Source organism: Coloeus monedula (genome assembly GCF_965178545.1).
Source record: "Coloeus monedula genome assembly, chromosome: 14".
NCBI lineage: Eukaryota > Metazoa > Chordata > Aves > Passeriformes > Corvidae > Coloeus > Coloeus monedula.
The window spans coordinates 13668005-13693504 of NC_138794.1; the positions used below are offsets into that span (position 1 = coordinate 13668005).

A 25500-nucleotide genomic window follows, 5' to 3' on the forward strand; every position below is an offset into this window, starting at 1 on the left:
TAACAGATGTTACATAAGTGAACGACTGACTATTAGTCCTTGGGTGTCCCTAAAGAGAATTAACACTCGCATCTACCAATATAGCCATCAATACAGATGGCAAGTTGTAAAATACTGTGTTGCCCTTTCTAACCCCAAAGTCCTACAACTGCTCTTATCAAAATTCTGTGTTTATGTTAGACACCACTAAAATTTAAACTCTAATCTGTAAAAGGTTTCAAGTTACGGCCATACATGCAAAGCAAAAATTTCTTTTCAGTTACCCTATATTATCAGTTTTCAGTATGAAAGGAACTCTACTCCAGAGAGACAAAATTTTAATACATGAGACTACTATGGGTTCTAAATGATTAACAAATAATTATGGAAGCGAGTTCAAATACCTTATGTTATTTTTCAGAACTTTGAGACAACTGATGCATTTAAATGTCGTATGAGTCTTCTGCTCTTGTTGTACCTGCTGGAGGTCACCTTCATCCTTTCCATAATAAAAGTCATTAACTAACATAATCAATTTTCCTTTCTCAGATTCAGCAGTCTTACTTGTTGTGTTCAAACACTCTGTTTTGATCACTCCTGGGAAAAAGTTATTTACCATATCTGGACAACAATACTGGATGAGACAGAGAGAAACAAAGGTATCAGTCTCACCAAACTGCATCAATGAGAAAAGCATTTTAAAAACTGAAGGCACTAATGAGAGTCAGATGCAAAGTTTAATTCTCTGACACACTGACCTTAGTCATATTCAATTTTAAACAGTGACTCATCTTTAACTAGTGTTTAAGCAATAAAACACTATATATTATAAAACTGAAAAGAAAGATTCTTAGAGGATCAAGTAAGATAGATTTAATCAAGAAAACAATACTAGTGTTGCCTTACTCTTGAGAAAAATTTCTATTTACATTTAATAACAAGAACAAAAAGCAGTTTTCATGCAAGTATTTTGCTGACAAGCATAAGTTTATTGAGAACAATGTTTTCAGAAACAGTAATAAGTAGTTTAATAATCAGATGAAGTGATGCTCAGTTTTCAAAAGTTTTGTTTACCACAGTGTTTAAGTATGAACTACAAATGAAATTCTTCCCCCCAGCTTAACAACTTTTTTATCTATTAGGTATGAAGTATTTTTATCTTGATGTACCAAGTGATACATCAAGACAAAAAGGTACATTTACACTGTCATCTTTGTGTCAGCTGCAATCTTACACAGATGTGGGTCACCTGGCTGCCTATTACCATAGACACTTACCTTCAGCACATTGGAAAAATGAGGCAAAAAGCAAAAAGATTTAGAGCTCCCCTACTCCTGTTTTGCTTTTCATGACTGCAAGACTTTGAGCATTTGGCTCTGGTTGGTACCAGACAGAAGTGAAACCAGCTTCCTATCAAACCAAAGCACTCTTCCATAACCAAAGAGAAGCCCATAAAGTTTGTCCTAATGCTTACCAGCCCCAAAATATTTTACCTTCATATGATTTTTTAGAGGATCCATAAGATTGAAATGTATATTACACTTTGGACAGGCCCGTGGAAAAGGTCCTCCATTTTTAATGGTGCTGGATGCAGCATTTGTCCCTGTAAAATTTAAAACATATAAAAACTCAGAATTCACAAGCAGAATACTCAATTTAGTAGCAGTAGTAGAATTCTAGCAAAATATGCTATTTCAAATGAAAACTATTACCATCAATGAAGCTGTAGTAACCGTAAGCAAGGCTTTACAAGCATCTTTTAATTACTCTTCCTTTTTCCCCAAACTGACTTGGAGTTTGTTCTATTTGATATAGACTGATAAACAGATTTTACAAAATCTTATCCACAAACAAGGAGAAAACACATGAGATAAAGGTAGCATGGTAGGGAGAAAGCACTCTTTCTGTGCACTATCAACTCACCCCATCCTGGACAGGATGGATTTTTGATGCTTTTGTTTTACAAACTTTAATTTTCAAATGAACACATAAAGCCTGTTTACTGCCATGACCCGATTATCATCACAATAGGGTTCAGATAAGTGGTTTTGGAAAGGAATTTCGCCATTTGGTTCTTAATGATGAGGCTATCTCTCTCTGGATATTTGTTGGAATCCAGGCCTATTCAAATGCATACTTTCTGTTAAGCAAAGGTGTCTTTGGAGAATCCAGAGAATAAATCCTCTAAATTAATAATTACTCCCAGTAATTAAAGGAAATAACATTCCCTTATCAACATAAATGATTAATGCCTTTTGAACAAAAGAGAAGTATTAAAGCTTTGCATTAGTTTAAACTTTAATGAATAAAACCAAGCTTCAAGTTTTCTCCAAACTGCCAAAAAACATCAGGGCAAAAGCTACATTTCCAGATGAAATTTTCTTGCATTCTCAAGTCATTCACAGATCTGGAGGACTCCATACTAAGTAAGTAGTTTAGAAGTTAAACGCAGAAAAAACATCTCAACAGTAGAGTCAACTGTTCCACAAAATACAAGGGAATGAGTAAATGTATGAATTAAGAGATGACCATGCAAGAGTGCTATACATTTTTACACAAAAATAGTCCTGTCTAGACCATAGGTAGACAGTAGTTTTCCTTAAGATAATAGTCTTGCTAAGAATCATTATTAAGCAGAAAGTCCTTCACATGAGCGGATGGCCATGTAAAAGATGCACCACAAAACAGTGCTGCAAGTCTTCACTATTACAGTTGGTAAAACATTTTGACACATCACAGCTACATGCAAACTGAGTTGAAGAAAACCAGTTCTGCAGCAAAATGTCATGTTCTGCAGTGCTTCAGTGCTGGATTCTGCGACAGATTAGAAATTGCTATGCCAGCATGGGATGGCTTAGAGACAAACTCAGCAAAAGACGGTTTTCAGTGAATACGATCTACTTCTTTTTTTACTGAATTTAGCAAGATCCTTCAGTTATCTTTTATTACAGGCTGCAGCACAATATCTAATTTACCCAAAACAGGGTGGAGGAAATTTTTTTCCTGCGATGTTCATGTTATAGCCACTTCCTTCTGGTTGCTGGAAAGACCAAACAAGCTCTAAATAAGACATGCAGAAAAACTCAAATCTGAAATTATTCCAAACAATCATTTTAACATTATAGGAGAAAGGATGTCTTGGAAATGTCTCAAAGTCAAGAATAAGTCCTTGCCTACTGCAATCACCAGAAAGCACCTTTTGGCTCAGGAGAAAAAAATGCCCCTAATTGTTAATACTCTGAAACAGCTAGACTAGCTCTCTTCTTGCAGGGAAGGAAAGATCTTTCCAAGAATATTCCCTCTTTGAAATAGACCTTCCCCCCTCGCACTGCTACTTCAAACTGCATCAAAAACTGCTGCTGCTGCAAGAAAAGGGGGAAAACTGCAAAACACACTTTGCAATAGTTACTCAAAGTACAGAATCACAAAATAATTTAGACTGGACCTTCGGAGGTGGTTTTGTGCAACCTCCCATTCAAAGCAAGTCCTCTCTTATGCTCAGAGCCATGCCCTGTCAATTTCTGAATATGTCCAAGGATGGGGATTCTACAATCTAAGTCATTACTGCCTTGCCTGGCATTGCTAGAATGACTTTTTTTCCTTCATCTAATCAGAATTAGTTCATAAATTCAGCAGTCACAGAATCAACTCAAGAATTCTTTCTATCTTGATTTTCTGGTTGGTTGTGTTTTGAAGTTTCAACCCCCTACTCGCTTCTTTGACATAGAAAATCTGAACTAAGAGAATGAGGTCAGGGGCATTTATTTTTATCATCTGTCTTCAAGTGACTAATTATTGCTCTACAGAATTCAAACCTACCTACTAAACAAAGGTCTAAAATTTGAATAGGTAATAACCTCAGATGAAATAATTTGTAAAGCTGTATAAATCCTTGCATAGAATAGCTATTTTTATTTTATGGCATAAGAACAGTTACCTACTTACACTGCCTTAAGAGCATTAAAAACACTGACCAACTGAAACACTACAGATGTGTTAGCTTTTTCCATGACACAGAAGCATGGACTGCCAGCCAGACCATTCCATCTTCCTACGGCTTGAAGATACATTTTGTGTCTGTGTAACTGTTGGACAGGTATCTGTAGGTGAAACAGCCGAGTTGCTTCTAGCACCGACCTCATTAAGCTTGGCCTGTTTTGGAGTTACACTGTCACCTTCAGAAGTAGCACGAGCTTTAAATACAAAACCACTCTCATGTAGACCTACGGCACTTTAAAAATAAAGAACCTCGTTTTTTTCCCATAGTAATCAAAACACATTAGTGATACCTGCAATTTAGACTCCACACAAAGCAGTTTTAAGATTTTCCTAAACTAATATGCCATACCGAAGTTAAGAAAACAATATCCAACTCAGACTGAAGGCCAAGGCCAGTGAAGCAGGAAAGAGTAAATGCAAAGAGATACAGACCCACATCTGAAACCCCAGTAAATCATACTACGGCCACCTGAATTTATTTGGCCTACTTTTCACATCTTGACCCACTCTAATCTGAGACAAGGTGAGTTCAGAGTAATAAAGTTAAGCTAAGCAGCTGGTTTCTGCAGCACCCACTATTTGGAACAAGATCTGCACTTGTGATGAAAAACACCTTCTTTTTTGGTTCTGTGTTAATGCTGTTTTAGTTTGTTACTTAACTCTGTAAACTTCAGTTTGCATGCAAAACGAAAACAGTGTTGTAACTTCTAATGACCAAGCACAACACATCTATCTGCTCTCTTCTGAAAGAAGATCACACGTCCTTATCATGTGCAGTATTTCTTTTGAAGAAAATCAATAAAAACAAAACAAACAAACAAAAAAAAACCACCAAAGCAAAACAAAAAACAACACACCTAAAAAACCCCCACAAACCCCAAAACACCCCATAAGAAAAAAATCCCCCAACAACTTTGAAATTGGGAGGTTCAGTGGCTGATTAACATGCCCATAAACACTTGACTCCATCTTGTCAGAAACCCATGTCTCTGTCACTTGACAATATAAACTCAACACAGACATCAGTCCTCAAGTAGACTCGAAAGACACAGCTACGAACCAAGTAGTCTGAAGTGCCAGCACTAGTCTTGTAAACCTCTCACAATCACAGACTGCAAATAGTCTTAAGACTATAATAAACTATGTCAAGGGCTTCAGTTCTGGACACAATGATCTAAGCTAAGGACATTCTGGTATATCCCCCACCCAATGGTATAGCTGCTTCAATGATTTCTCAGAGTTAACACGAAGCTCATTACATAGAGATACCTTGTGTCACATAAAATTATTCAAACTTCTGAGAAGAAACTAAACAGCCCCCTGGCACCCACAGTCGTGCGTACTCAGTGGGAACCATCTACACTTAGCCAAGAATATGGAGAATCTCCCCATTCAATGCACACAGGCAGACTCCCAGCAGGGAATGCTGATGAACATCTTGGAGAATTTGCAACACTGTGCCTCACACACGGGAAAACACAATTCACTTGATATATAGATACTTAAACATCCAAACATTCTCCTTTGTAGCACACCTTTCCTTCTTTTTGACATAAATGAACATGTTAAGCTCAAATGTCTCACTCTATGCATTATTTGCCTAAGGTTCATTCATTCACACATTCACAAAATCATCAGGTTATTAATTAGATGCTACTGCTTCCTAGGGGGTTTTAATTCACTTATACTCACCCTCATAGGTATATGAGCGGCTTACATTGACATATATGTCTTGCTCAGCAAAGGCTTCCAGGGAGCTGTATAACCCTTAGCATTCTTTATACCACTGAGGCTATTTGAGCATCCGGCCATCAACCTACAGCAGGAACTGCTGCTGTATATTAAACTATGTGTAGCTGTGCACACAGTTTTTACAGGAATCTTCAGTGAAGTATTTTATTTGACTGTAGAAAACCCGATTTGGAAACAAGGACTATTTTCATATGTTAACAAAATTGTTCATAATTCAAATTTTAAAAGCTTAACACATCTGTGATAAAAATTTTGAAGACTCTTTTATATATTGATAAAGGCAAGTAGTCTTGGTCTATACAACTCTGATTAGTAAATTCTCTCAGAAGAACTGTAATACTAGAAGAATACACAGGTTTACGTTTTAATTCTGTTGTTGGTTCATGTAAAAAAAAATTAGGCCTATTTTGAAAACTAATCACACCAACTCCAAATATTATTTAATATCTTGCTGGTATAAATCAGATTGACCCCTCTTATCATGAAAATGCCCCTCTCAGCTGGAGTGTGGACACAAGAATTCCTTGTATCACCCACGTTCCAGACTAGTTTGTCCAGTCCTCTACACAGCAGACAACGGGGACTCCAAGTACTCAGGACAGCAGGGAAAAGCAGCAGCCAAACAATTCTTGTTTGGTCACTTTGTGCTATTAGTGAACACTTCTGTAGCTACTACCCAGCAGTCGGCTATCCTTATACACACAATATTCCTGTGTACCACATCCACAATGACAAAGAAGCAGCAAAGTACACTGCTGCAGCACCACCTCACAGACAGGTTTCTGAACACACAACACCACTGTAAAAACCTTAATGTTGCTCTGTGCATCTGTGCTGGCTGGGCCTGATTTTATAAATGCTGAAAAAGGACATTAGAAATAGTAACCTGGAATAAAAGCACCAAATGTACCATGATAACAGAATAGGCACAGGAAAGCCAAATTGCTTCAGGCCTCTAGTGCATTGTCCTGCACCAACACCTCCTGTTAATCAGGAGCCATGAACTCATGGATGCAGTCCAGTCAACTCCACACAACAGATCTTTCAGTTACAGCAATTTCTCATTACTCCAAGTGGGTGAAGTTTGTGGAAGAACATTCTCACAATATTCTCAGAAAGCCAGCTACATTTTACATACATCCCCAGTGCCATCTGACCTGCAGGTAAGAGCTACCAATGCTGTTTACCCAAACACCACCACCTATTTAGCAGCCTAACAAGATGCTTGGTTAGCAACCTGTCATTTCCCCGCTTAGACCTCAGAAATAAATATTTATTCTACACTGAGCTAAGAAATGTCTTTAGTGATCCATATGCGTAAGTTAAATTGTCCTGCAGAGTATCAAAGGCCAGTTCCCAAAAGGATTTTGTTTTTAAATACCATATTCCAGAATGTCTCGTGCCCACAGTGCTGCATATGAATTAGGGAAGCATAGCACCAACACAGGCAAGTAGGCTTCGGCATACACGAACTTGAATGTAATCTCATTACATGGCCTCACCAAGCAAGCCAAACCACAAAATACACAGACACTTCCTTCTCGCAAAGTAAAATTTATCTTCAATTTGCCTTCTGTGTCATAACAATATTCATATTTCAATCCACAGTAATAAAACTTTTATTTTAACTTTCAAATCCTATTTCCATCTTACAGAAATAAACATAGAATAAGTATGGCACATTTAAAATGCTTTGAATTGCAATCCTCAATGCTTTTAAGCATTTTATTTTTTTCTCTGTGAGAGACTAATACGAGTAATTTTTAAGTAAGCAAGCAAGTCTCCAAAGTTAAAAAACTTAAACCCACAAACAATTAAACTTTAATAACTATTATTTGGAGAACAAGGGCTGGAATACTGAACCATTTGCAAAATACAAACCATTTCCTTACTTGACGAAAAGCTATTTAACCCAAGACAAGAATGACACCAACAGAATGGCTGGACACGAGCAAGAAAATACACTACTAAACCTTCATCAACACATATGTGGAGTGAAGAACTAAACTAAAAATGCAAAATCATCACATGAAGCTGAGCAAACTAGCTATCCCTCTGTCCTACGTAACTTCTTAGCATGACCAGTAAGGCCATTCACTGCACTTAGCCAGTCACCTCAGGGAAGAATCAGAAGTCATTGTCACCCATAACTTACAGACAGAATAATGGGATTCTGGCCAGTTATCACAAAAGTACAATCCTTCAAAAAGGAGGAGGGAAGTCCCAAGTTATAGCCTTCTTGAGACTGAATACACTGCATGCTTCACATCTATTTCATCTGCTGTGACACACACACACACACAAAAGTAGGTTTTTAAGTAGGTTAAATATTTACTGCTGAAATACAGTTTAGCTAGTTGAAAAAAGAGGGTTTTTTGTCAAATTACATGCTCTCTCCCTTCCCTTCCTTTTCAGGAATGATTCTTTTGATCCCATCTACTCCAACTCCTGCATATAGTAGTCAGAAAACCAAGATCAACATCACAGGGAATCCATCCAGCAGACTCAGTTCTTCAGGTACTGTACAGCCCCTCTTTTGCTAACAGTCTTTCCTATTCCCACTGGCCAGAGAGCAATGAATACATTGAAAACAAACCCTTACCTGTCAATAAAGATACAGTGGATCTGGCAATGCTTTTTCCCACCTAAATGAGCATTATAAGATGATATCAGTTGATTTTATAGTCAGTCTAATGCACTGAAAAGCAAAGTCTGACAACACAAGACTCCAAAGTTTATTTCATTAAACATTATACAGTGTTATGTACAGGGGGAAGAAAAAAGTAGCTATACTATATTCCAGAAATCCTATTTAAAGTTGTAACCCAAAGATCTGCACTAGAGTTAAACGACAGCAGGTTGTTTCTTTCTCTTATCAACTACTACAGTTATACCCACCTGTTACATTCACTGCTGGCCCAGTCTGGTACTGTGGAACTCCCGAGTTCTGTCTCACACCAAACAGTATACCAGATGTATTATCTGGTGCATCTGGTGGAGAATCCATAATATAATCCTAATAAGATATTTTCAAGAGGGAAAAGAAATTTGAGGTTTAATATTTTTTTACTTGCAAGCTTCAAAGGGTTTATTTTAAAAACATATGATTGCTTAAAAGTACTCAGAAGTACTCAACTGAAAATCAAGTTCATTACAATCTCCCCAAAATAGTTTCTTTTGACACTTCACTAAGGTTGCAATTCTCACCAGTGCTTGTTAATTTTTCATAGCTGTGTATTCAGAACAGTAAGAACAATCCTAAGTCCTGGGAAAGACCATTTAATGAAATATCACTAATCTGTTTGAATTGCTAATTGTAAATGCTTTTGTTCAAAAAGTCTGATGATGTTTCAAATTATACTTGATTATCTTTCAAAGAGACAAAATACTTTATTCCTTCAACCTAAACTCAGGCATTTGCCTGTTACTCCTACGTAACACCTAGCTGCATTTTAAAAGATTGAAAACCAGAACTCAAAAAGTAGCACAAACTTGTAGCAAGCAGAAGCTTCTCAAAGCAAGATGATATTAAGATCAAATTCTACTAAGTGCTCAAGCTTTAATGAAAGTAAGGGGTGTCTATAGCATCTTGACTGGGAAGGGCACTCATTCCTGATATCATCAAGGGTTTTTTTCTTTTATGTAGAGTAATTTTGTAAGGATTTATGAAAAGAATATAATCAAACCCTCTTTTCAAAGCCCAGCTAACCTAAAAGCTGGTTCATGTTTCCCAGCACCTTGTTAAATTAAGTTTTGTGCATCTCCAAGTACAGGTATTCTTTTATCCTTCAGTTTAAAAGGTTTGCCCTTCAGTACATATAACCTAAAAAACTAAATAGTCCACATTTCTTGTCTCCAGCACTGGAAACTGTTAAAACTAAACAATTCCACTGATCACCCAATAGGTAACACTTCGAGGAAAAAGAAACATGAAATTTAGCTCTCTTTACAAATATTCAAACTTAAGAGGGTGAGGTAGGAGAAACATTTTTCAAGATTCATCAATACTAGTGACATTTTAATAGGCCATTCATCCTAGCACAATCTGAAATATGAAATATTTTCAGGAATAGCAATAAGCAGTTAAGGAAAACACAATAGTTAGGTTTAATTTAATACTAAGGTAGAAATGGAAAAGTATTGGCAATTTCAACTCTGAAATAATTCAAATGGTTACACTTCATCAAGCTGTACTGTGAAACAAAAAAAATTGACAATAGTGCTATTTTCCTAAAATAAAAAAAAATAAACAAATGAGGAAAAACACCCAATACACATACAGAGACCATGTCATCAGTGGTTTTTAACTACCACCATGTTAACCAAACTGAATGGAAATAAAGCTGAAGGAGCACAAGTACACAATCAGGTACGATAATCTGGTTTAGGACTCCTAAATACCAGAACAAAAAGAAAGATGCTGCTCCCCAACCTGCCTTTTTCTTGCACATCTCCTTAACTGAAGACCCTTCAGGACCTTAATAAAGGGCTATTCTTTCTTCTGGTGAGACACCTAATCCACTCTAACCAAATTAAAGATAGATGTTCAGGAGTAGCTGTGGAAAGTTACTAAATGCCTGCGTTGTATTTGCTATGAGTAACAACTACATGAGTTGCAGTCACAATAGAGGTGTTACTGTAGTTACAGCAGTTTCAGAAGAGCCAATGAAAGGACAAGCCAATGAAAGGCCTGCTCAGCCTGCAGACCACACCTCAAGCACAACTAATGCTCAGGGGATAAACCTGTGGCAGGCTCTGAGTGTAACGTCCTGTGCACACCATTTATATTTGAAATGTGACCAATACAACAGCTACATACAAACTCTGCATCTCTTACTAGTTTGTAGTTTGTCTGGTTTTATTTGCCAACATTTTAATTTTCATCAAGATCATAGTTTGGGTGTTTTGATGGCATGGGAACATCTCCCCAGTATATATTAAACATATCCAGCAAGCAAAAAAAGGTAAAAACAGACACACTGAAAACTCCATCTCCTAATTTTCAGAAAGTCCTTTTCTGTTCACAAGTATTATTTTAATGTAATTTGGCTCTGTCATTTTACATACAAACCCCCCAATACTGTCCAATGCTTTAGGAAACAAAAATATTTTAAAAAACCCAAAACAAAACAGCCTTACCACTTTGATGAAACAAAAAATAAATCAATCTAACATGTATAGGTGCTCTCACATGCAGAAAGGCAAAACCCTACATCTTCATAAGTCAATTTCCTAGGGCTCAAGCAAAGTGAAGTAATGTACCACTACATCTAACTTTCTAAAGGACTAGTGAAAATATTGGGTTCATAGTCTGCATCCTAGATTTTCTGACTGTGGAAGCCCATACGGCGGTAACTGATAACCAAACCCACCCTGAAAAATCACAGTGCATAGTACTGGACCTTTGTTCTCTCAAAATTACGTGGAACAACCAGAACCTGAATCACACTAACTGAAGAAAGTGCCTGTTAAGGGAAAGAGAATTGGCTGTAGCTTAGTGGAGAGCATTCTGAACACTGAATTATGGAACATCTTCACTGCTAAGGACAAATTTTTCTTAAAGAAGAGGATAGTCCTATGCTATGAAATGCAACAGTAGCTCTGACTGAATTAAAACTGCTGTAAACTGTATGACTGAAATAAAAATCATCTCTGAATTTCTGGAACTGCACAGCAGTTAGTACATAGCATGTGGTACAGTAACAACACAAAAAAATAGACTGACTTACTTAGGAATTCAGCAAATCAAGTTTGTGATTGGAAAGGGGTATTTCAATGATAAAACTGGAATACCAAACATTGACAAGAGCCAAATTATAGATCTGTTGAGAAATTGAGGAGGTGTTTCAACCCAGTAGGCAATCAAAGGCAACCAGTTCCCAGAGAAAAAAATCTTTTGACATCCTAAGATTAAAAAATATTGCAGTGTATTTAGAATGCAAAGGCACTCTGAAGGATGCTCAGCTAAAAAGGGGTCCTGCCAGTGTCTAGTCAGTCATACCTCACAGTGATCTTCACAACATGGTATCTTCAAAGGTAAGTTTCAACACCTGGAAGCTGAAGATCCAAATGACAAACACTCCCCAGAAAAACTTATTTGAAACTTTTGTCACTTGGGAAGAACGAAGTTGGGAAGAAACAGAACATGTGTGAACAAAAATGTCACAGAAAGCCCAAGGTAGAAAGTCATCACTATAAAACAGCAGCCCCCGGTGAAACAAACACTAGATGGGATGGGGCTGAGGAATCCAAAAAACCCTAAAGAGCTCTTGAATGAAGAAAATTCAAACCAAGGATATGAGCCAAAATACAGGTAGTATACACATAACACTAAGAAAGCAAATGACAATACGGCAGGAGTGATTAAAAATCACAGAACTTGCCCAAGAAACTAAACTATAGTACCTCTCAAGAAAAAGGCACATCAACCAAGCTTCTTCCTCAATAAAAGGTGTAACATCCTCAAGTAGTAATAACAATATAAACAAGAAAACAAATTCTAGATAATGCTGAAAGTGAAAATACAGTTCTGAATCTAGAAAAGTTAAGCTGAAGAGATGAAAGATTTACCACATCTTAAGCAAGGGAAAAAAAACACAAACAGAACTTCCTAAAGGTACTCAAGAATTTCTTAACATCCAAAACACAGTATGTTACATTTAAGATGCTTTAAAAAAATTAAGAGCTCATGAAAACCATGATCAAAATGTCAGCACTGTAAAGAAACTGTAAAAGACGATAATTTCAACTAACAGCAGAAGTTTTAAGAGACCACAGAATCTGTATGCACTGGTTATCCCAGAAAAGGATGCATTATTTTCTAAAGCATGTCAGTCTAACCTGGAATAGACAGAACTGATTAATACACAGTTAAAGAACCTTTTCCATGTCCTATTTCAGGCTGCAACTTCTTCAAATAGCTGTTTCTCTACTCTGCCATGGAAAAACAACCTGCAGATTTTGACAAAGTAACACTATAAATACTTAACTAAAGCCTCATCTGTGACATAAATAAACTCAATGAATGAGAAAGAAGTCTCACAAAAAGAAGTGCACTCTGCATGCTTTCTTTAAAGGAAATCACGGTCTTGATGAGCTACATGCAGCTTACATATACCCCGTGGAAAAGTTCGGCTTTCCTACCTCTGTTTACTCTGAGGTTTTGGCATAAAAACAATGCAGAAGCCCCTAACCAGTTTTGTCTGTTAGAACAAAAACATGAGCATGTATGTGTGAGGGAAGTAAAGGAGAGGGCTTTCTTTTGCAGTAAATACTCTGCAGGACATACTAGCACATTTTTAAAGGATTTAAATAAAGCATACTATGTCATCAGTAAACTTGTAAAAAAATTCACAGATTTGAAATATGTGTATACATCATGTAAAGTAGCAATCCTTCCTGTATTAATCTGTCCTGCTTTAAAAAGACAGATTTAAGAGGACTAAAGAAGCAACCTAGATATCTTACTGATATCTGGACTTTTAATTGTATCATTTCTTAGGCCTTCTTAACAGTGACAGACTAATTTAGCTAACCCACTTCACCAGACACATCCACAATTTCTCTCTGCAAACTATCAATCAACTGCTGAAGACTCCAAATCGGCAAGGATGAGTTTTTTCCTACTGAATTTGCCAAAGATGTAGCCAGCCAGTTGATAGGCAATGATTACATTGCATTGTTTTACTTCTGTTTTTCTTAAAATACAGCCTCTCATCAGCAATTTTTCAGCCACAAGTCTTAAGAACACCCAATTCCAGTCTGTATGTTTTAATGGCCTAATTAACTCTGTTCATTCAGACTGATCGCCCTGCTCAGCAAATGCAGAATCCATTAGGCTGCATGATTTTTATTTACACCAAAAGACTAACAACTGAAACAACCTCAGGTATGTCTATTTGCATGGACAACTGAGATGGTGTGTACTGTAAGGCTTCATTTTAACCTGACATAGTAGCTAGTATTATAGGCACATTGAACAGTTTCAGCGTAAATTATTTTCAATAAAGGTATTGCATCACAGTTTACCTCATACAAATATGGAATTTTAATGCTCATTCTCTCACACATGTCCAATAGATAATGCAACAAAACCAGCATCTAACTCAACTCCTTCATGGCAACATTCTGGGGCTCTGTGGCAAACCAGGAAGGTCTATGATACATGACCTAAGTGCACAATTCCCTTAGGCTTTTCAAGCAAAACAAGTATGTTGCCAAATTGTCTCAACTGCTGATCGTGCAACTTTTGGTTGCTTAAACATTTTTACCATACTATTGTTTCACAATGTTTTCATTCCTGTGCCACATGAATGAAAAGCAAAACTCTCTAAGGAGCTACCACTACAGCATGCTCTTTATTACCAAAAATCCCAAGCAAGGCACTGTAAAAAACAGGTGGAAAACCCACAAAGTTGCTTTACACACTAAATGCAAGCTATTTAAAAATGAAATTATTTCATCAATACAGAGGATTCATCTCTGAGCAAAGAAATCTGCAAAATTCAGAGAATGAATTTGCATCATTTCTCCACAGAACACAAAGAATCTAAACAGTAGTAATTTCTCTAGCATCTAGGATTTTCATTTAATGCCATTTTACCCTTACTAAAGCTATCATCTTTGAGTCTTCCAAATCAGTATTTCCCAATATATATTTTAATTTACCAGTGCAAGGTTATGGTCCTAGCATCTTTGCAGTTTACGTAATGCTAGTCAGTCTATAATCTAGTCCAGATCTTTAAAACACTAGGCTGAGTCAGTATGTTCTTCATTAATTTATTCCAAAAGTAATCATACCTCTTACATTTTAAATGAATAAAGATTTACCTGATTGAGTATCACAGGCTGCGCTGTTGCAGTAGTCTCTGGCCTGGATACAGGTTGAGCCACTACAGGAACTGTGATATTTCTTGATGCTGGCTGTGTTGTTACTGGAATGGTTACAGGTCTGCTAACAGGCTGTGTTATGCCAGAACTTGACCCAGGCATCTGCTGTGTTGACAAACATCCAGCAACTGGTCTCTGCAGTATTTGTGAAGTTCCTGAAACATTCACTGCTACAGCCAACTGCTGAACTCCCACCAAGCCAGTCGCAGGTCTGGGGACAGTTGGAAAGACTGACAGAGCAGGCACGGCACCGGGGCTGGAGGCAGGCGTCGTGTAATGCTGACTCTCAGACTTGAATGTAGTGACTGGACCTGCTGCAAAGGATTCCAAAGTTATCTTTAAATAATTCTGCAATCCAATGTTTCATAAGTGTTGTGGATTTTTTTGGTTTTAATTACCATATTAGGACAATAAAGTACCTCTACTGGGTGCACCATTCTGTATCCCCCTTCGTGGTGAGCTGAGGTTGACTCTGTTCAATATATCTGTCAAAAGTTACATTTATCTTAATTGCAAATAAATTAATAGCTTCATTGCTTTTCAAATTTAAAAGCTGTATTCATATACATTAATTGAGCCAATTAGGATTTGACTTATAAATTAAAATACTATTTCTACAACAAAAACCTGGTAAAACCAAGTGTAATTTGTACAAATTAGGATACGATCTTCCACTCCTCTTTGGTTAAGCTAGTTCGCTTAAGAATCTCAGTGTTCATTTTCTTGGAGACAGATCAACACACACATAAGAGTACAAACAACAACAACAAAAAGGACATTTCATTAACATTTTAATTTGCTGATTATAGTGCATTTATTTACATCTTTCTCACATGTATGTAACGTTTCCCAAATACTAGAACTGCTCTACATTAAAGGATGCATTTTCTCTAAACCAGTAGTAACACAATTTGCCTCTGTATTAGCAAAATACAGCACTTACAAACTGGATTTTAGACTTCATGATAGCCATTTTCCAATGTGAAAGGAAAATCAACAGATCAGCAGCCAAAGGAGTCATACTGGAATTGCATTACAAGAGCACTGATTTTCTTACATATCCTACATGGTAATTTGTGTCCAGAGTTCTAGCTCAGCAGAAGCACATGCAATTCCTTAAATTACATTTACTCCCTAACTAACGCCACTGATAGTCCCTGACATTTTATGACTTAGTCTGAGGTTTCTGACAATTTCAAAACATTACAAAAATACTCATCAAATCAAAATACTTTTCTACTCCCAGATTCTTAATTCCACTAGTGTTGCTGACAAGTTGCTTGCTCTGACCTGTGAAAATATGCATATGAAATTAGATTGATTCTCCAATATCTAACCAGCAAGGCTTGAAGTAACTTCTCAAACCAGGGTCAAATTACATCAGGTTCTCAAACAACACACATTAGAGTATCTACACATTGTGTTTAATAACCTTAAGGCTATTTCCACCAGCAATGGCTCATTAGTATACATTTCTCAAGTTGATAAATAAATCTAATAGCAGTAGAATTCCGAAGATCACAGCTTTCAACCTGCCACCTGCATTTAGATCACACTAACAAAAAAGCAACTACAACCAACATATTTAAACAGGCTTGCATTTTTTAAGATATGATGAAATTTGGTCCTGTAACAGTAATACTATATTTACTTCAACATAACAGTAACTACAAACGATGATTAAATTATTTTGGTATTCAGCTGAACTCATACATTTTGTGATTGTTAACAAATCTATACCTCATATATGAATTCCAGAGTGAAATTAAATTTAAGTATCATTACCTACAAAAGAAAAGCTATCCTGAAAGTTAGGTCTCACAAAGCATAGTCAAGACAGTCTGATGTGGACATATGCTAATTTACTAAGGAAAGTTTTACTGCTTTTAAAAAGAACATTTCAGGAAACCAGTTATTTGAAATTATAAACTACATTTACACAACTCAACTAATTCATCATAGGCTTGATGTGCACTTTCCCCTCTTCCATCAAAGAGTTATTTGTCCTGTTCAGGTAAAACACCACGGAAGCATAAGCATGCTGACATGCAGAATTACATTTTAAAGCAGTAACAAATTACAGGTTTGTATCATTATGAAAAAGGAAGCAAGAACAACAAGTGGTAACCATAGGAATAATGAGCAGTTGCAGAAAAAGGTAAAGGGAACAAAGTGTGAACTACTTTTCATCTCAGCCAAAATAATCCCCCAGTACATCAGGAGGGACACTTGATTCTACACCACTCTCTGCCAGCAGGTCAAAGTTGGGGTTTTAACTATTTCCTTCAAGTTTTCCACACAGTCTGTACAAAAACTAGTAATTGTACTTGCAGGAAAAGGTTAAGAAAATGCAAGCATTGTAGAAACTACACCTTTCAGAAAAATTAAGACCTACACGTGAGTTTCTATTTGTCATCAATATTTCATCTGATCAGGTGCAAACTAAACAGTGATAAGCGAAGCTGAGTTCCCGGTATCTTGCCTATCACCAATAACAAACTGAAGCCTGACTAGTGCCAGGTAGTACTACTTACAAGCCAGAGAAGAACTGAGGCCATTCTTCCATAGCTGTTTTTGATAGTGAAGTAGAAGATTAAAAAGAGAAAAGTTGAGGAAAGGGAAGGAAAGAAGATAAAGTAAAAAGTCATACCGTAAGTGATTTTACTTGTGTCAGGACCGACAGCACTAGAATAAGAAGCAAATATTTTAAGTCTCTATCTTTTACCAAAGTTCTTGAAGTTCACAGAATCATACCAAAATTATAGTTTTCACCTGAATTATTTCTATCCTTTGACTACAAAAAAATCTTGAGGCAACAATTGCAATCAAACTTGGCATATTTATTGTTACAACACATGCTAGTGCCTTAATAGCTGTCCTATGCCACGACCTACTGCCAATGACCAACAGCAATCAGAGGTCTCTGGACCTTCCAGAAAACAGTTAGAATGTATTTCAGACATTCTAAAAGTTTGTAACTGCAGAAAATGTAGAATAATTTTTAAATATTCTTCACATTTTTTAGGGTATCCAGAGTATTTTTAAAATACTCTTAAAAAACATTTTCAGGTGAGAGAACTTAAGTATCAGATTCAGTATTCTTTTAATATTTAAAATCATGCTTCCACTTTTTTAACCTAGTGTAAGAAGCCTTAAACTTACTATCCTAGTGAGCAACAAAGTAATAGATACAAGATGAAAGTACTGTGAAATAAAAGGACTGAAGCTAATAACAGCTCTGAAATCCATGCAACAGTGTGACAGTCTAGTGTAACATTGTGTCTTGAGATCCTTCACTGCAAATTACAGACCTTCAGAAAACTACTAGGAAATCTTGGATACAAGCAGAGCAGAGATGAGGCAGAAACTGCGAGCAGTAAACCTTACCAGGCAAAGTCTTGGGTATGTGACTGCTAAGGAAACCTTAGGTCAAAGCTCTTGAAAATTGATACAAGATGGATACACAGAAATCAAAAAGTTTCATTACTAAAGTTAATTAAAGTAACAACAAAAAGAAATGTTCCTCTTTACTTACCTGCCAAAGCCCAAGCATAGGACAAACGTAGAATCCAGACACATCTCCTGTCATCACAACCACCTAACCTCACTCCCTGCACTGCCTGAATTTAGGAGAGAATTCCAGAACTTGATGAAAAAAACCTCTCTATTTCACAAAGGATGGGTAAATTTATCAATAAAAAAATCTCCTACTTCACAGATGAAGTGAAATTTTCAGAATTTTCATATTAATCACTTTCCAGATTCTGCTTTTACTACAGACACTTAACACAGTTACCTTGGTTTTGCCAGAATGATGTTCACCAACATATGAAATGAGGGGTGGAGGAAAAAAAAAAAAAAAAGACTGTAACAGGAAGACTTAAATTCATGCATATTCTTTTAGCAGGCAGAGACTCCCAAATATATAACTAAATATTAACTATACCGAGAGCAATTGCATGCATGGTTTCAGCCTTGTATATACTGGCTTCTAAACTCTGTCACTAATGCTAAAACCTTCAAATGTCCTTATTTTGACCTCAGAGATTTAAGGTTAGAGGTAACCAGAACCTGGGGTTCAGACAGAATTTCTTAAGAATTCTAATTTTCAGTGAGACAGAGACATACAGCTTTAAGATGTGGAATTTCTTAAGTCATACTGTTAAAAATTCTATACTTTCAAACGAAGTTTAACTTTCTATACCTTGAAATTTCTGTTTTGAATTATGGAAAAGTGTTGTCTTACATGTAGTAGCTGGCTTTGAGCTTGAGATTTCCCCAACAAAGATTGGCTCATCATCATCATCCTCATCATCCTCTTCCACTTCTCTCACTCTCTTTTGCCAGGGTTCTAGCTCTTCTTCTTCACATTCCATAAATAATTCTGCCATCTTGAGACTAGACAGTAAAAAAAACCAAAAAATACACACAGGCAAACAATCAGTACTTTCATGAAATGCTTCACTGTTCAGTAAGGAATACTGCAGTTCTCAGTAATTCCCATAGAATGGTCTCCCTCCCTTCCTGTTCTTTATAGATCAAACATGATCTGATACAAGAGATCTTCAAAGATTGATGCCACATCACCATTCTGACAATTACTTGAATGCTCATCTTTCCTATTGAAAAGACCAAAGACATCTTCCACAGAATTTAACCTATTTTTGTATAAAACACCAGTAACTATCAGAGAAAGCCTCAGTGGAAGCCACAGTGAAAGGTATCTTCTAAAAAATACTCCTATTCCAGGTAAGTAATTCACAAGAAATGTGAAGGGCCTTCTACAAAGCACATAATTTACCTGGCACAACTGACTTAGTGAAACACTGATCACACCTTTATTCTCTTTGCATCTTAAAAAACCCAACACAAACAAAACAAAACCCCACCCTAATCCAAAACCTACCACAGCCTCTGGAATTCTCCAAGATTTTGCCTGGGCTTCCCATACGGTCACATTTTCTTTAAAACCCAACAAAACCTACACAAAATTCCAAAAAACCCACAAAACAATATCAACAACAACAAGCAAACTACCCACAAAAAACATTTCAAACAAAAAAACTACACAACAGCAAAATCCCCAAGCCATATGTACAATGCATTGCATACTGCTTTCATTATCAATTAAGACTTGATAAAAATTTATCATATATCTCATTAGAGTCCCTCATGCCTGTAGACTTTCTGTTGCAGTAAAAATAACTCATGTACAAATACAGTAAAGAAAAATATGCACCTTTTGGAACTAACCAAATTAATACCAGCATCTCCTATCACAACTGGTTTTATTTGTTTTTTAAATGAACAGAGAGGCAAATAAAGTTTTCTTCTTTCTTTTAACATTCTTTAACATAATCTTGAAAGTATTTCTGAACAGAACAATAAATAAGAAACTTTGCTATTTCTTTGCAGAGTACCAATAATCTAATAAGACTGCAGAAATAATTAATCTGTAACATCACAGGGAAGCAGACAGAATCATCCTCTACTGGTATGAGAATGGGAATGCTGGTGTTAGCACATGTTAAGTCTTGAGATAAAATTAAGTAGCAAAGCTAAACTCCTTCTTTGCTTCCTCCATCAGTTTAGGGTGCTGAAGCTAGACATGGTGCTAGGAAAGAAGAGAACAAGATACTAAACTAAATTCTTACATGGGGAAAAAAGGAAGATTCTGAAGTGAATTTCCACTTGACAGAGATGACATGGGCTACATGCCAGGTCTTGGAAAGAGAATCAAGCTTAACTCTATAATTTCTTTTCTGTAGGACACTCTTTAGAACATTTTTTTTAATAACACGAAGTTTAACAGATAAGGCAAAATTTAGTAAAGTAAAAAAAAGTAAAAAAATTTATTTTAAGGCAAAATAAATTACTATTTCAGAGACTTCTTTTATAGAACAGACAACATAAATGAGCAGTTTTTATTTTTGGAATTTAATTTTACTTGACCTCAGGGGAAAAAAGTAATAAATTATAAAATGTGCTTGGAGGATGCAATGCAATTTATATTAAAAACACAAAATAGGCACGAGCAATCTATATGTTAGCCGAATTCTAAAAAGACACATGTGATAACCTCACCTACACTGTAACACAGCCGATTTTTTTCTTAAATACAGTTAAAAGTAATTTGATAACATAGCCATGTGCTTTTAGAAAGTGACACAAAGTAACTGGTGACACCTCTTATAGATACTTCATTTTATGAATCAGGAAGGTGACTCAAAATGCAGAGCAGCTTTTAAAAGGCAAGTATCAAGATTAATTTCACATCTTTTAACCTAATTTTTTAAATTTCAATGCTATAATCTGAAGCCAAGCTTTCCCTGACTACTTCTTTCCTGGGAAGAAAGCTGGCCTAATGAGTTCCTGCCCTGCTCCTGCACTGCTTCCTCAGTTGTGCCAGCACGACTTTGCACAAAACTATGGTGTGAAGCAGAGCAGGTTAAAAATAACCTGGCCCAGTAAAAGTTTTATTGGCACAATTGAGAGGTCAAAAATCTGTAGCCTGAACAATCAAAATTGCAGTAGGGGGTAATGGATTTGATTAGAGGAGGTGTGCAGGAACAGCTCCTGCAAGTGGTCTCCATTGCCAAATGAAACATCTACATCCATTTTTAGAGTACAAACAGCTTCCAAATTTTTAGCTTCTTTAACTACATTAACCCACAAAATGTGTTCTAGGAATCCTGCTAGCAGCTGCTCTCAAAGACAAAACCAACCGTGAATCCTTCCCCCATCCTGCTCAAATATTCCCAGCGGAGGTGCAGACACCGGCATAAGAAAAGCAAACCGACTGACAATAGACTTTATCTTCCTCATTTTTTAATATGTATAAGCACATATATATGTTTATACACACATTTCCTTAAAGGTAGTCCATGCATCTGAGAGATCCAAAACTCCAATGCAATGCTGTATGCATAGATTCAAAGAAAGTGTTGAAACCAGTATTGTAAGGTAAAGCATCAAAATCATGAACAAGTCCTTTAAAACATTTTTAAAATATCATTAGGTTATGTCAAGATACTGCTTTAAAAGCAACTGCTCATCTAAAAATAAGCATAGCCATGGAAGTTCATCAGGCAGGCACTAATAACCAACAATCTGCAAAACTGCAAGTCCCTGGAACACTATTATAGTTACTAGAAAAGTGGTGAACTAAAAACCTGATAAAAGACAAAAAATGAGAGCTCGTTGCACAAAACAGCAACAAGCTTCTGATGAAGCAATTGTTTTAGAAGCACTAGTTTAGCCATCTTTATGGTGGTAGTTAGGTTCAAAAATACCTAACTTTATTAAAAGCTAGTTGTATTTATAACCTCTTTTTTTAAAGTTAGGACTTAAAAGGTCTCACACAGAAACAACAAAAAAAGATATAATGTTAGTAAATGTATCAAGAGTAACAGCTGTAGTGAAAACAGCAGAATGATCTGTAGAAGAGCACCCTAAGGATGGACGAAGCTGGCACTACAGAAAATCACGGTAGATGCAGCCCCAATGGGACTTAAGAACTATTGGAAAAAACAGTTATTACTTCAGATGGAAATTTATCTGTTCCACTGTTAAGCTCAAGTGAGGCTTGCAATACTCAAAACTTCCTTGGATTGGCTTAAAATCAAATAACTAATATGAAACTGATAGCGAGCTTAAAGAGTGAGGACATTTACACTAACCACAAATTTTTCAGACTAGCCTTGTCACTCTTCCATAATAGAATCATAGAATATTCTGAGTTGGAAGGGACCCACAAAGATCACAGTGTCCAACTCTTAGTCCTGCACACGGCATCTCCAACAATCCCACCATATGTCTGAGAGCATTGACCAAACTCTTCTGAACTGTGGCAGGTTTGGTGCTGTAATCACTTTCCTAAGGAGGCTATTCCAGTGCCCAACCACTCTCTGGGTGAAGAATCTTTTTCCAATATCTAACCTAAATCTCCCCTGACACAACTTCAAACCATTCCCTTGGGTTCTGTCACTGGTCACCACAGAGAAGAGATCAGCGTCTGCCCCTCCTCTTCCCCTCATGAGGACTGCCATGAGGTCTCCCCTCAGTCTCCTCTTTTGAGGCTGAACAGACCAAGTGACCTCAGCCACGCCTCGTAAGACTATCATCTGTTACTCAAGTAATTTTCCCCCCCACTTTAATACCTGCATTTCAAATGCCCAGAGAAGTTATCTTATTTACAACACAGATGATACAATGGACTACACGTTGTATTTCTCAGATAACGGCCCGTACAGGCACATAAATTTGCACCACATTATTTGATGAGGGTGTGCAATCCACAGCTCCACCGAGACTGGGAACAATTGGCTTTTAATCGAGGGCTGCATTTGTTTAGTAACGAAGAAACAATGACCAAGCTGAAACTGCACCTGAAAATTGTAAAAAACCAAAACATAAACCAACTTTCCTCAAACACAAACCTCACCAGCCAACGCTGCCCTCTGTGCCATGAGAAGGCACAAGCTCCGCCTAGGGAAGGGCAATATCGGCGGTACCAGCCCGCCAGCAGCTCACGCCGCCGAGCCGCGGTGGTGCCAGGCCGTGGGAGCAGCGGAGTCCCGAGGGCAGCCGAGCAGCTGCCGCTTCAGCCTGACCGCCCTGCGTCCCGCCCCCCGCGCCGGGTGACCGCCGGCACTGGGATCGGGTTGCGGGCTCGTGTTTGGGCGAGGCCCGCACGGCAGAACCGCAGCAAGCGGGGAGGAGGCCGAGCCAAGCCGCGCCGCCAGCACCGTTCTTGCTGTTAACGCCCGGGGCCCATAGAGAGCCCCGCGCGGCCAGCGGCGGGAGGAGCGAGCCCTGCCCAGGCCGCCCTCGAGGGCAGAACCGGCCGGGGCCAGCGGGGCCCGCGGGCGGCTCGCGGGAGCCCTCACAGAGCGGGGGCCCCACTCGGGGACGCCAGGCCGCGCTCCGACCTAAGATGGCGCCGGTCTCGCCGGCGACAATCCCCCCGCGCCCGTCCCCGCCGAGCGCGGCTCCCGCCGCCCAGGGAGCGCGGCAGGGCGGGCCGGGGGCACGGAGCGGGCTGACCTTACCGTGCTGCGCGTCCGTAGGGGCCGCGGCGTGGCCACCGCTCCCTGCCGCCCGGGTCGGCGGGGGATGGGGCAGCGCCGGCTGAGGCGCCTCACTCACCTCGCCGGGGCGCGGCGCCACCTCAGCAGCAGCGCCGCCGCCGCCGCCGGGGGAGCGCGGGCAGGAGGCGGGGGCGGCCGCGGCCCCGCGCGCTGCCTGACGGGAACCGCGGGTCGGAGACATCGCGGCGCCCGCGATCGGGGCGGGGCCGGGACGGGGCGGGGCCGGCGCCATGTGCTGGGCCTCACACCCCGGGACGGCACCGCCGTCGTGTGTCGGGCTTTACACCCCGGTACCCGTCATATGCCGGGCCTCACACCGTGCTCTAGCACCGCCACCATGCGCAGGTTCTCATATCCCCAGTACAAGGAACTGCTGCTGGTTTTGGGCCTCAGGCCCCAGTACTGTACTGCTGCCACGGGCCAGGCCTCATGCCCAGCAGTCCCAGCCCAGTCTTGAGCTGGCTGCTCACCGCTTTGGTGAGGGCACACAGGGCCACTGCCATGCTATTAGGGAAACCAGCCAGTATCAAGAGAGGCTGAAGACCGAACGGATTGAGAGCAGCCCTGCCAGGAAGGACTTGGGAGTGCAAGTGGATTCAAGGCTGTCAATGTCAAACAATGTCAGAAAGCCAAACATGGCCTGGGCTGCATCCAAAGCAGTGTGGGCAGCATGGGAGGGAGGAGATTCTGCCCCTCCACTGTGGTGAGGCCCCACCTCAAGTACTGCATCTATTTCTAGAGTCCCAAGCACAGGAAGGACATAGACCTGTTGGAGCAAGTCCAGAGAAGGCCACCAAGTTGATCAGAGGTACAGAGACCTCTTCTATGAGGAAAGGCTTGAGAGAATTGGGATTGTTCAGCCTGGAAAAACAAGGTTTCAGAGTAACCTAATTGCAACCTTTCAGTACCTGAAGGGAATTTATGGGAAAGGTGGAGCAAAACTATTTACCACAAGCATGTAGTGGCAGGGCAAGGGGGAATGGGTTCAAAATGAAAGAGAGTAGGTTTGGATTAGATATTAGGAAAAAATTGTTTACTCTGAGGGTGGTGAGGCCCTGGAATGGGTTGCTCGGGGAAGTTCTGGCTGTCCCATCCCTGGACATGTTCAAGGCCAGGTTGGATGGGGCTCTGAGCAACTTGGTGTTATTGAACATGTCCCTTCTCACAGCAGGGGAGCTGGAACTAGATGATCTTTAAGGTCCCTTCCAACCCAAACCATTCTGAGATCGTAGGCTCCACCACCCAGGAACCACTCTGGCTGTCACATTCGCACCACTTGAGCTGGGACCAAAGCCCCTTGGTAGCTGCACCTCCCACACTCACACAGACCACATTTCCTTACCAGCTCGGCCACAGGTCTCACATAGCAATCTCTCAGACATCCTGATCCTTTCCTGATCCTTAAAATAATTTAATCATGGTGTAGAAACTAAATAATAAAATAGCAACTCGAGCTGGGTGCCTCTCAGGAGGGCCCTCTGGGTTTTTATACCCTCACAGTCTAAGGGCACAAAAGTCGGGGGGTCGTTGGTTCCTGCCACGTCTTTGTGTGTACCTCACCTGGCCAGGCCGCAGGTCCCCGGGCCATTTGTTGGGCAAAGGCTCGGCAGTTCATGACTTCTTGCCGGAGCTCTCCTGCCCGCCCAGAGCTGAGCCTGCAGCTCCAACTGCAGCTGCCCCCGGAGCTGCCAGCCCTGAACGGGTTCCTCAAAAACGCGGCCCGGTCCCGGACGGGCCCCAGGGCCCAGCACGGTTCCCCTCAGCGGGGCCCCCGGCGCAGACCCCGCCCGCC

The 25500-nt window shown here is 39.2% G+C and overlaps 1 protein-coding gene across 7 annotated transcripts in view; it reads right to left on the reverse strand.

Annotated features, from left to right (window-relative positions):
- ZNF280D (zinc finger protein 280D) overlaps window positions 1–23834 on the reverse strand; it is a 50033-nt gene extending 26199 nt beyond the window's left edge. For 2 of the 7 annotated variants that reach the window (XR_014226806.1, XM_082290418.1), the window contains exons 1-7: window positions 23670–23815; window positions 18866–19017; window positions 15039–15104; window positions 14560–14933; window positions 8629–8746; window positions 1473–1582; window positions 384–613 (exon numbers count right to left, since the gene is read on the reverse strand). Coding sequence is in view for 6 of the 7 variants with exons in the window: in XM_082290418.1 (XP_082146544.1) it covers window positions 384–613; window positions 1473–1582; window positions 8629–8746; window positions 14560–14933; window positions 15039–15104; window positions 18866–19010 (1043 nt within the window). In the remaining variant the exon portion in view is untranslated. Of the gene's footprint in view, window positions 1–383; window positions 614–1472; window positions 1583–8628; window positions 8747–14559; window positions 14934–15038; window positions 15105–18865; window positions 19018–23669 lie in introns of all 7 variants that reach the window. The other 5 variants (XM_082290423.1, XM_082290419.1, XM_082290420.1 and 2 more) reach the window with 5 other exon arrangements.
- Between the last annotated feature and the right edge of the window lie 1666 nt (window positions 23835–25500).